The sequence below is a fragment of the Haplochromis burtoni genome, unplaced genomic scaffold, assembly GCF_018398535.1.
Source record: "Haplochromis burtoni strain Fernald_Lab_line unplaced genomic scaffold, NCSU_Asbu1 Contig_115, whole genome shotgun sequence".
NCBI classification, from domain to species: Eukaryota; Metazoa; Chordata; class Actinopteri; order Cichliformes; family Cichlidae; genus Haplochromis; species Haplochromis burtoni.
In genome coordinates this window covers 105,256-118,447 of record NW_024582476.1, presented here as the reverse complement: position 1 = coordinate 118,447, position 13,192 = coordinate 105,256, and the positions used below count along the sequence as shown (strand labels likewise).

Genomic DNA, 13,192 nt, shown 5'->3' with positions numbered 1-13,192 from the left:
AAAAACACCAGTATAGGCTCATGAGGCCCTGATGGTAAAAAAAAAAACTACATTTCCGCGAAAGTGATGCCACTTCCGGTTTCGGGCAGGTCATTGCGGATATGCAATAGTTCGCGCTGATGGACGTAGGGAGTGTTACGAAGAGCTGATCGGATCGGCAAAGCCTGTTTCTGGAATATTATGTTCTTGTTCCTGCAAGCGCTTTTTATGCAATTTTTTGCAAAGCTATATGTGGAAGGAAACCGTGACCTAGGACAAGCTGATGGCATAAGACGTAAGTACAACTCCTCCGGTTTCATATGCAAAAAAATTATTGCGCTAGCTTACATGGTTGCAGTGCTACCGGGATTTAAAATTAGTTACGCAAAACGGCCTGCTCCGAACGGCTTAATTTGCTAATCTCTCTCTAGGCTTACCCACTAAAGTATCTTAAGGTATTGACATCCTGTGAACTTTTACTGAATAATCTATACCAAACTTTATACTCGTGTTTCTATTACATGACTTATAGGGGAGCAACATATTTGAATTAGTCTCAACTCATATTGGTTAAAAGTATTGTTTTGTACAGTTAGTATTGTAGTATTGTAATATTATAGAATATGGAATATAATAATTAATTACAGACATCCATGATATTGCTTTATTGCTAGCAATGATCAAAGATTAACTGTTCCAGACTTAAATAATTTAATTTTGTAAAAATGGTTATGTTTCATTGCTTTACAGCATCAAATGTTAGTGGTGTTGCTTATATAAATGGGTAGAAGAGCTACTCAGGAACATTAATATCCCATCAGAGAATAACTGAGATTAGAACTGCAGTGATGCAGGCCATGGTGGGGGATGGACAGTCATCTCTCAGCTACTGTATGAGACCTCTTCTATCAGAGTGTATTTAGATTTCATCTGGGATCCTTCCTAATAGGATCCTTACATTCAGTTCCAAGAAGATGCTTGTGGCGGAGGTGTGGTCCCTGGCGTAGCTGCAGGGGAGGGGTGGAGCGGTGAGCTCAGGGGGGTGGTACCGGGAGGCAGGTGAGCCACAGGTGGTGGCGATTGTGTCATGAGTGTTTTCCTTCTGTGTGTCTATATAGTGATGGCAGAGGCGAGCGGGAGGCGGGCTGGACCGGGACGAGCTGTAACGGCACATTGTTATTATAAATAAAAATATGATCGTCAGCAAAAACGGTGTGTGTGTGTGTGTGTGTGTGTGTGTGTGTGTGTGTGTCGCATACATCACAATGCTCAATCACGTAATTCCTAACATATATACAAGTGATGATTATTGTAAAATCAACTAAATTGATTGGGATCAGCTTTGCAATTCATATTATGTCAGGATAACTGAGGCTTTAGTCGTAAATACCCAAGACCCAAAAGAGAAAAGCTCAATGTGCGGAAGAAAAGATCATCTCCCTCACACATACAAAAACCTTTCATATTATAACTGGTTTTGAGCATCCACCTATCACTCATGGTGAGCCTTGAGCCTTTAAAATCAATCCACCAGTTCACTTTCTACCATTTATCTAGGTTTGGGTCATGGGGGCAGCAGTCTAAGCAGAGAAGGCTCGACTTCCATCACCCTGACCACGCCTTCCAGTTGTTGCCAGGCCAGCCAAGAAGTATAATCTCTCCAGCAAATCCTGGGTCTGACCGGGGGCCTCCTTCTTGTAGGACATGCCCAAAACACCTCACCCAGAATGCATCCAGGAGGCATCCTTATCAGATGTCCAAACCACTTCAGCTGGCTCCTTTTAAAGTGGAGGATAAGCAGGTTTACTCTGAGTCCCTTTTGAATGACCAAGCTCCTCATCCCATCTCAAAGGGAGAGCCCATCCACCATCGAAGAATGCTTGTATCCTTAGCGAAAATGTACTTTTTCAAAACCCAAAAGGTGATTTTTATCTTTAGATTCTTTATCTTTTGATTAGATCTTAGATTGAGACACTTGAAACACTTAATTTGGTCAGTTTGTATTAAATTACCATTTGTTTAATATTAATTTAGTTCCTTTTTATTCTGTTTTGTACAAAACAAAATCGCAATCTCAGACTGGTTGGTCGTGAGGGAAATCTGTACAAGGACACAAAACAGTCATCTGGTTACTGGTCAGCCACTCTAGTCTCACCCAAGATGCTCATCCATAATTTTTATCTGGCCATCCAAACACAACAGGCTAGAGGTGGCACTTCTTCACACTCTTAACTGATAACTATGGCCAAAGTCCATGATGCCCATCCAAAGTTCACCAGTCTTGGACACACATGTGATGCATATCACACATACATAACAAGAAGGAAAATCACTTACATCTAGTCCAGTCTAGGCTTAGACATAGGATCATCTCCACATCATTGCTCCGGGATATAAGAAGGTTATGTGGTCAGTAAGATCAAAATGTACCACATGTTTGTCATCTATATAAGATGCCTTACCTTATTTTTTTAATAAAATGACTTCTAAATACTTTACCAGATTATTTGTGTCTTGTCAGGCTTAATTTCTGTCCCATTAAGTCCCATCATAACTGCTTAAGTAACAGGGCGCACCTGTGCTCTACTGCTGACCCTACAGTACATCCTTAATAAGCTTATCTTACGTTTTATTGAGGGGGAGGGGGAAAAATTCTTCTATTCAGTCAGTCTTTGAAATGCAGAGTATTTTATCAATTGCCATTTGTGCACAAATACACAATTCTATTCTCCCATGGGTAAGTCCACTAAACAAACCTAGGCCCCAAAAGATAGGCCAGATTTCTGGTTCCCTATAAGACCACTTCAATTCTAATATGCTATAAAGATATGAGAGATGTTTTTTTGTCTAAAACATGTTGCCTAGCCCAGCTTTAACAGTGTTTAGGTCAGGTTAGAACTGTCTGTTTGTGTGTGTGTGTGTGTGTGTAAGACCCTGTTTGGCTCTTGAAGTCTGCTTTTCTTTACAGGAGGTTGTGCTGAGTATGTGAAACTGTTGGTGCTAAAAGCACTAGCAGTGACAGAGGAGGTGTTTGACAGCTCTCGCGCTCCCGACATGTCCTCCCGCCTTTGCTTTCACCCTAAGCCAAAGTGAAAAGACAACATAGTCTAGCGACACACATTCAGTCAGTGGAGTGCTGCCTTTGTTGCCAGCAAGAAATCAGGAATGAGATGAGTCAACGATTTCTTTTCAATTCTCTCTATGGTTAGGCATCTGTGTGTTTGTGCATGTACTAAGATGTGTCAGAAACAATGAGCGAAAACAGTGAAGGACAAACAGCAAGGGAGATGCTCCTGTTGTATAAACTTTGGAAAAAGTTTTTATTGGACGAGAACTTTAGGAATTAAAATATGTCCATTTGTCCTTCCAGAGTCACAGCATTTTAACTTTGCGTTAAAGTTCTTTAAAAACAAATCAGTCCAAACTAGAAACTTGGTGTCAAAGTCAGGAGAAAGAGCCACTTGCAGACACATACAAACATCAGTGCGTTACAGAGTACAAACTTGCACAGAGGGTTATAATGAGCCGCCTGGAAAATAATTTCCCAGTGGTTTTTAGGCACCAACAACTGGATCTGTTCCTCTTCTGTGAGAGTGTCACGACTCACTCAATAAAGCCTCCCTTTGACCAATACAAAATGTGGGTAGGTCAGGGCTGTATTATGGTGTACCATGTCATCATCAATTTTTTCACTTGGTCAAAGGCTGAGGGTGGGGTGTCATCACGAGACTGCTCTAGTGGAAAATCTTCCATGGAGTGAATTACTGGAGCCAGTGGGGCATCACGAGAAGGCCTGTCTCTTCCTCCCCACAGTCAGTGTCGCACAACCCTTTGTCAGAGCTGAGACTACACGCTCAAACTACAAACTCAGAGACTGCACGCCACTAAAGGTCATGAACGCATCCCCACACAAGGTCCTGACAGGTCATTAAACTCTGGCTAATCTGTTTCCAAAATTAAGAGATCAGTTAGACACGTACCAGCTGCTGCCTTTACTCTATGTGTTTTGACCTTATATTTAATTTGCAGTAGCACTATGGGATATTTGTGGACGTCCCCATGCATACACCTATCTTGCAGCCACTCTGCCTCCAGCAATGCCCCCAGCCAAATCAGAGTTTGGTGAAACAGGGTTTATGTGCAGCCCGAGTCCATATTGCCTGGCCTATCTTCTCCAGCAGAAAAGATTAACTGGCTAATGCTTGGATAATCTGAATTGACCCCTGGGCTTTATTTTGAGGTATAAAGACAGATTAGCCATAAAGATAAGCAGTTTGTTGAGAGCACATGTCTTAAATTTGGAAATATTAAATTAATGGGAGTCAAATCCTACACAGCATGGGTATCATATTAAAAGCAAACTAAAAGCGAACACTAAAATAAAACCTGTCAAATTTTCTATTACATTAGCATATATGGTCACAGATTTATAAGCTTAAGGTCTGCACACTGTTTAATCAGGTCAGCTGGAGTGCCCATGCTGGGTGTCAACACTTCTCACCTCTGTTTCGACAGTGATGACCCTCTATGGCGTTATAATCCAAGCTTCAGAGGTTTGATCAGAGTAAGAACCTTATAAGAGATCGGAGGTCAGATTGATGTCTCAAACAAGAATGACTTGTGAGGACACATTAGTGGAGGATTAAACGCCATTCTGCTCTGTGGTAACATGTGGTTACCAAAAAACCACCACAAAAAGGAGTTTATTTCCCGTAAGCTCATCAGCAGGTCGTGTTTTGGTGGGCTATCTCTGTGAGAGCACTTTGGTTTGATAGCTAGTGTGTCCTTTACTTAAATATGAACAATTCTTATATACAGATTTTAACGATTGTGCTGTTTTTTGCAACAATTCTCCAGTAAACAAAAACCACAGATATTCTGAAAATATTTTCCCAGACAGCGATACGTTACTAAACCCGACCTTATACCTGGGCAGGTCAATCTGCCTTCAAACTGTTCGTAATGTGTGTGAGGTGAAAAAGATTTTACAGGGAAACAATCAAAGGACTTAGAGACAGTTAAGAATCTTAACCTCACCATACCTCTAAATCCTGCTCCAATCTTGGGCCACATCACTTACTCCCAAGCTGGCTGTAATTTCAAATTGTCTGTTGCGCCAAGTTCAACAAACAGTCTAGACACTGTGACAGATCACTGCAGGAAAATGGAATATAATAAGTGTTATTATTTCCACGTGTTTCCCAAGTCAGAATGCCTGTCTTGAGAAATGAAGTAATTAATGCATAAATAGTTTTTTTCTAAATGTATTTCTTTTTTTAAACTAACATTTTATATTTAAAACATAAAACATATCATAGTAATGATATGTCAAAGTATTTCTATCCATCAGAATTTGGTGCAGTATGCTGTCTCGCTGACTTTAGCCAAAGCCTGTCTGCTCATAATGTGATGGAGCATTATTCATTGTACACTTGGGCACATTGACACCTGGCTCAGAGTTAAATGGATTTTGTGATCAACAGGCAAACCTTTCTCAAGCAGTTCACCTATTCCTGGAAAACAGAATATGGCTGGAGGGTTTGAGGATACAGTGAGTAAGCCACGTGAGTTCGTATAGTGCTGTAAAAAAGTATTTACCCCACACCCCAAATTTCTTGTTTCTTTGCATATTTGCCACACTTACATGCATCATATCACCAACAAATTTTAATATTAGAGAAAGTAACTTGAATAAATAGAAAATACAGTTTTAGAATGATGATTTCTTTTATTAAACCTACCTGGCCCTATGTGAAAAAGTAATTTCACCTAAAGTTAATAAGTGGTTGTGCCACCCTTGGCAGCCAGAACTGCAATCAAGCCTTTGCAACACCTGGAAGTGAGTCATTCACCTCAGTGTCGAGGAATTTAGGCCCACTCTTATTTGCTAAATTGATTAAATTTAGCCATTTTTTGGGGTGTTTTTTGTTTGTTTTATATCGTAAACCATGAGCTTTTAATGCAAATTTCCTGAGAGGAAGCATCATTGACCATTTTGTCCGGGATGATTCGATTTATAAAGTAAAGTAAGAAGTGTTGAAGTCTGTAATATGAAGCAGGTTCATCATACTGAGCAGCTTATAGGGCTTTATTGTGCTGTTTTAGGAATGTGGTGCTTCTTAAGAACAATAAAAACTGATTGCTGCCCAAAAAGCAATAGAGAAAGAAAATTTACACTTACCAGAAAGTCACTTTGACAGTACCATTTTGGACCATATTTGGACCATTTCTACATGGCAAAGATTCAACAAGGTGCTGGAAACATTTCTCAGAGATTTCAGTCCACACGGTTTGTGCATGGTCTCCACATCCATGTTGCAAACTTACCATTCGACAGCATCCCAAAGATGCTCCAGTGGATCGAGATCTGGTGAATGTGGAGGCCGTGTGAGTGCAAGATAGAGGGACACACTGTGGTCATAAAGGGATGAACACTGCCACAACAATGCGCAGACTGTAGTTTTTAAACCATGCTTACTTTAAACTTTAGAAGGTTGTCTTGACCATGTCAGTGTGTCTAAATGTACTGAACTGATGCCATGTGATTGGTTGATTAGATATTTGTGTTAATGAGTAGTTTGATTGCTTACAAGTGTAAGCAATCATAGTCCATACATTTAAAGGTCCATACATTGTGGTCCATCTTTTCCCTGGGTGGGTTTGCAGTATGAGCGAATGACCGAAAAGAAGGTGTGGTGACTGTAAGAAAAAGGAAAAAATAATAAAGTGAAAGATTCCTGTCTGATTTAAGTGCATATTGTGCAAATGGAAAGGTGCAACAACACAGTCCATCGAGTTAAGCTGCATTACTTTGGAGCCTGATACTATTCAGTAGCTATCATCAAGAACAGTTAAGAAGCATAAGTGGAGACTTTATGATTTATAGGACAGTGCCTTTAATCAAAGCTACTAAGCAGGCTTAAAAAGGCAGCAATAATTTAGGACATCTGATGAATAAATCAAATAATGATGACTTATAATTATTATGGAAAACTGGAAAACTATCCAAGTCTAATTTTTACGCTAGTAAAAAGATCAAATTTTATCTTTCAAACAGTATTTGAACACAATCCAGCACACATTGTTTGGAGAGAGACCAGGGGAAGAAAATGAGGGCACGTCATTTTACATCATGTGGAGAAGTCACTCTCGTCATAACACTTACTCTAGAGCCTCCCAAGAGTGGCGCAGGGCAAGCCATTAAAGGTCTGCTGAGATGCTGCCCGAAGGAGACGGGACACTTGGAGAGAAACAAGTCAATTAGTGAGAGTGTGAAGGTGGCAGGTGAGCAAAAGTCTAAGTTAATCAATGGAATTTCATGTGACACATGACAATGAAGTGCAAGATTACTAAGCACATGTAAATGTTTGCTGTAGATTGTACTATGTACACACATGAAAGAGTTTGGGAGATAAACTAAAGAAAATCACATTATAAATAATGTCTGCTAGCCACTGGGGGACTGATTGCTGCCAGGAAAGCTTGAGCTTCAAGTTGTTTATAGGAGCTTCTCCACTAAATCACTCAGGTTTTCACTTAAATTTGCAACCGCATCTGCCTATGAGACTGAAAGTTTGAACTCTTTCCTCCTACTCCGAGTAATCTTTGGAGTTCTTTTCTGAACTGAGTTTTTCTGTCTTATTCCAGGTCTGTTGTGAAGTGCATTGGAAGTTGGTGAGGATGGTACCCTTCATGGCAGCTACCCTTCAAAAATCCTGTTCTAATAGTGACCAAACCAACAGTATGGGGGAAGGAATGAATAAAAGGGGACATTTGCAGACTAGAGATACAGTTTGAATGTATTCATGGCATTTTTTGCTCCTCACTTTTTTCCAGATTTCCTTGGAATATGGAACAGATGTACCTGATCTTCTCTGTTCCTTTTCTTCTAGCAGGACATGTCTGACTTTTAGTATTGTCTTTGCTCCCCTTTTTTATAAATTAGATAGCAATTAACTGGCAACTATAACTGTCAGAGTGAAAAGTACAAAACTAAAAGTACATTAGTCTCCAAAACACAGTGGAGTTTAAGGAAGAAGGATAACCTGGAAATATGCAAGTGCATCAATAGTGTAGAACATTTGTGTAAATGCACTTAACGACATTCCTGTAGCTGTCACATCCAGTTTGCTCTCCACTGCCCTCCTCGACTGGCTCTGATCATGCTTATTTGTAAGAAATTCAGACAGGCGGAGCAGAGAGAAATGCAGTGGACACAGTGATGCTTCGCTGGCTGATGTACAGCGACAGACTGCAGTAAAAGGGAAACGTTGCGTGTTAGGTGGGTCAGCAGATGCCGAGCTGACAGTCGATGAAATATTTACGTCAACACAACGCTATCATGGATCTGATGTCTGTAACATGTAAGTGAAATGCAAAGTAGAGAGTGTGTCAGAGTCCATGTTACTACAAAAGACTTTGTTTCTTTCTAAATATAAATGATGGCACGTAGTATGAGAAATTACATTTAACTATAAATAAAATCCCCCTATTTAACAACATATATTAAAATAGCGTAAATTAGCACAATCCTGTATTGAAATTTGTTTTTTCCATGTATTTTTCCTTTTAAAAAGGTATAAAAATACTGGACATCCAAAGCATTTGTAAAGTCAAACCAATCTTTTTTCCACCATGTTGGGAGTTTGGGTTTTTTTTGTCCTAAAACTGTAGCTCTTATCAGTCCATGTTTTTGACCACTTTTCTTATTGAACATCTAAAAAGAGAGGTTCAACAAGAAATTATTTGTCCAACAACTGTATGATAAAGAGCCACGTTGCAAGTCATATATATTAGTGATTTAGATCTGTGGGATTTATATAAGAGATACCCAATTTGTCTGGTAAAGATGGCATTCAAGCCCTTTACATTGCTACCATCTACTGGATAATAGCAGCAAATGCATGGTCTATTACCTCTCTTCTCCCCCTCTACAGTATATCTCAGCACCACGCTAACTCAAGACTATATACTGTGCACAAATGTCTACTGATTAAGCAGCTTTACCAAACAGCTAATCTAGTTATCAAAGTTGGGAAATTATTGAATGATGACGCTGTGTGAAAAATGAGAACTTTATTACAACACGCAAACACTTTATACCCAGTCAACTTTCAAAGTCTGTAACTTACACAGTTAAATCTTGAAAACCGGCAGCATTTGGATACAAAGTCAGACCAAAGCATTTTAATTTGTCATAACACACCACATGCCCATTAACACCCATCTGGACACGTCACAAAACATTGAATAGATCTGAGCATGCCAGACTCCTGAAACACCCCGATTACTTTGCATAATAATGTACTGTACAAACTTCTATTGCATATTGACGCACCGTACAAAAACGAACAAACCGCTCAAAGTAACAGGAACAAAATATTAACCACGCAGAGCAGATTTAGTGTGATGCAGTGCAAATGGTAGAATTAGACTAACGACTAATTAGACTAACTGAAGGTATGTGGCATTCGAGGCTGGGCCACAGAGATTGTCACCAGTTCGGTTCCCAAATATGTAAAATAATGTGAAGAGCACGTCGGACTCGTCTGTGCTAAGGCATCCATGACATTTTAAAATGGAAAAAGAAGGCAACGAATGAGCCGGGACTTTTGCTGAGCTGCCGTATAAACACAACACCATGAATCGGGCACTTAATGTAGTCAACTCATGGAACATAAAGTGTTGCCTTCGCAGAGTCAAACAAGCTGCGGATGCAAAACCATGCATATACAAAGAATACAGTATAGAACAACAAAGAGGAAGACATGTTGAAGTTGTTAGTGCCTAGTGGACAGGTAGTGTGCTTGGCGTTTCCAATACGTAGACACCCGTTCGAGTCAATAACCTCTTTAGCTGCCTTTATTAAAGTTGTAAAGAGGTCCAAAAGTGTCATTCAATTGGCCAAATGATAAATAAAAATAAATTAAGGCGAGTGGAACAGAACAATAGGAAAACCCAAAAAGGAAAAAAAGAACTCGAAAACAGTAAATGACCATTTCACTCAAATTGTGTACAAACTATTATGAGAACATGTAATCTGTGTGAAGTTAGCCTTTAACACAACACAAGCTATGTATGAAATTCATCAATCATATGAGTAAAAGCTGTGATCATAACAGCACATAATTAATACAGATTAAAACCCAGAACCTGCATAATTTCCTCACACCTGTTGCTCGAACCCTAAAGAATAATAAGTACTAGAGGCATCTCTCCAAGTGAATACACAGAACCTGAGCCTCCCCATTTGATGTGAACTGGCTCTGAACCCTTTCCAGATGCTGAGTCAGTAGCACATTTAAACTCAGCAGGGATCCAAACAACTGATGTGAAATATTAAATCTAGTCAAACAAAGGCTAGCATGTAATACCATCCACCAAGTTAAAAACAACAACAAAAAAAACAATCTACAATAGTTCATGAACAGTTGATTAAAAATCTCGAGGATCACATGCTTAACAGTTCTGCTGAACTGATGTTGTGCCAGATTTTCTGATCTCCCATTAGCTGGCTTATGAATATATTGTACAAACTTAAAAGTATGACACTCGGTAGCGTAAACAGGGCAAATCAAAACTCAAACACAAAGTGGGGGCAAAAAAAATATAAAGGAATAACATATTCACAATTTCTGACATATTTACAAAAGGAAAAAAAGGACTTTGTAGTAAAATTATACATTTAGGAATAGGCCTGTGGCACACCTGGTTCAAAGTCAACACGATGCACATCATTAGTTCATTAGTTCAGCGTCGCGGCCAGAAACCACCTTGTGTATGAGACCGGATTCAGCACACGCACAAGGCAGCGTTGTGGTGCTGTGAAAGGATGCTGCGTTCCTCAGAGGAGCTTCTTTCTCTGCTTTGAGTTTGAAGGGACTGTTCGTTTTCCGTCTCGCCGTGAGGCGTCTTTGGGGACAAACCTTTGTTGGGGGGCCGGCCGAGCCGACGATGAGGACCTTTGAGTTCTGGGGAGACGTGCGAACAGCGGCGAGACCTTTTTATTGGCGGAGGGGAAGTAGCACAGTCCATCTGCGTGGTCGAGTCTTGCTTTTCAAAAACATTGGCTGAATCGTCTGAAGGGGGCAGCGCGTCCCCGACGGAGTCGATGTCGGGTAAGAGCTGTGTAGTCGCACAGAAAGCGGCTTCGTAAAACCCAAATGCCTGCTCCAGAGTTGTGGAACTTTCTTTGAAAGGCGAGGGAACATTCAGTGGTTCACCACTCCACTGAAATAAAGCGAAAATTAAAAAGTTAGCATTATTATTGAGTGATTAAATAGAATTCCAAAAACTAAGTACTTTTATTTTGAAATCCAAACACAGTTGTCAAGAATAAACAAAACAAACAAAAAATTTGCCATTTAATAACTTACGGCTAAAAATGAGATGGACTCATGGAAGCTATATTATATGAATGGAGACAAACTCAGAGATATAAAAATGAATCTACACTGAGTTTTATGTGTATTGCATGCACATGTGATAAATGTGCCAATGATGCAAACAGTAAATATCGATATATGACTGGCATCTGAAAGAATGATAAAGGTGAGTAAATGCAGTCCTAAAAATCCCCGTCTTCCATCTGTCCGCCTAAATAAACTGGTCATCTTTAACAATCATCATCTTCTCTGGAAGTGTAAATATACTCTCCCAATGCCATCTCACAGCGTTAGATGAGCTGCAGTTCAGAGTATGTGTAAAAGCGCTCATATCATAAACTCAATCATCATCAGGGTTACCGTCTTCTTGACTTTAAGAATGCTAAAGGCACTGGCGTCAATAAACACTGAAAAATTTGACATTTTAAATAAGATCTTTGACAGAAACTTGTAACACAATTCCTAGACTGATGCCAGCTGTTGTGCCAGTGCAACCTGGGAATAATCTGAGAACAGCAGCCGTTTCACCGTCTCCCACCACTGGTGCTCATTTGTCAGTAATGTTCTGGTAAATACCAATGAAAAGATTTAAATAAACAAAAGTGCTACATTGGAGGTAATAATACCAGTATTTCAGAACAAATTAGCTTAACTGGTTGTACAGAGATGTGATCATCCTTTGATCCAAACAGCTGCGTTTTCCTATCAGATTCAGTAAGACCAGCCTGGATCTTGAGAAGGGCAAATCATGGGCTAATCATTTTTGACACATTTTCATTGCTGAGTCAGTCACCTCACTACCACTCCAGGCAAGTCCATCCCTCATGTTCTTCTCCAAATACCTCATCTTCTTCATAAAACATGCCATCCTCATGCTCCGCCTGTTGGGCCCCGAAAACAAAAAGTGATTTGGTAAACCATCGGTCTTCTGATGGAAACTGATTGTGTGACCTTTGGCTAATTTCTCTAGGTGTTTACCAATAATCATATTCCAACTGGTGAAAGTATTAAAATGATAATTAAAAAAAAAATGGACTGAAATATATATATATGTAGAGGACAATACAGTGAATAGCCAAAGGCAAACACACACTGTGAACACACTGGGTATATGCTTTAATGGAAACAGAGCAAAAGGAAAAGGCTAAAGAAAAGCTAAGGCACTGACCTTTGGGACCTCACATGTGTTATAAGTCGTCCCTGGGCCAGGAACGTGGTCAATTCCTGTAGCCATGTCGACAACAATCTCATCTCGATGCATAGGGATAGGTGGGCCACCGCGTTCCTGTAGGGCTAGGACGATCACTGTCGTATTATCTGCACGGAGCATGCGTTCCTTCCAAAACAACAGAGCTGTGCATCCCAGCCGGCGGGCACAAGACATTCCCTTTGGCCCCTTAATAAATTAAGAGATAAAGAGAATCAATGTTTTCAGGTTTCCAGTGATACCACTTTAATTGAAATTGTGTTTACTTGAGGTGAAAGTGTGAAAATCAATTCAAAACTGCCCCACTCTAATAAGTATAGCAGGCATCTACCTTAAGAAACGTTGTAACCGTTTTAAATTCCAAACCACTATACTGCATGTAAACATAACATTAAACATAACGTAAAAATATTAAAATGGTACTATTACATACCACCATTTTGTCGTGACTATAACACATATTAACAGCATTCTTGGGTGGCATCATGTTCCACAGTCCATCACTGCCGAGAATAATGTAGCGATGTCGTTTGGGGTCAAGGGTCATCACGGTGGTATCAGGCTCAGGAGAAACCACAAACTCTCCACTGTAGAAATCATAGCTCCAGAGGTCACCTGTCAA

The 13,192-nt window shown here is 39.9% G+C and overlaps 1 protein-coding gene across 2 annotated transcripts in view; it reads right to left on the bottom strand.

Annotated features, from left to right (window-relative positions):
* Positions 1-9,039: 9,039 nt before the first annotated feature.
* Positions 9,040-13,192, bottom strand: part of LOC102306622 (protein phosphatase 1D) — a 10,226-nt gene continuing 6,073 nt past the window's right edge. Inside the window, exons 4-7 of one of the 2 annotated variants that reach the window (XM_005928535.3) lie at positions 13,004-13,185; positions 12,532-12,759; positions 12,157-12,244; positions 11,087-11,208 (exon numbers count right to left, since the gene is read on the bottom strand). In XM_005928535.3, coding sequence (XP_005928597.1) covers positions 12,161-12,244; positions 12,532-12,759; positions 13,004-13,185 — 494 coding nt within the window. In that variant the 3' untranslated portion in view covers positions 11,087-11,208; positions 12,157-12,160. Of the gene's footprint in view, positions 11,209-12,156; positions 12,245-12,531; positions 12,760-13,003; positions 13,186-13,192 lie in introns of both variants that reach the window. The other variant, XM_005928534.3, reaches the window with a different exon arrangement.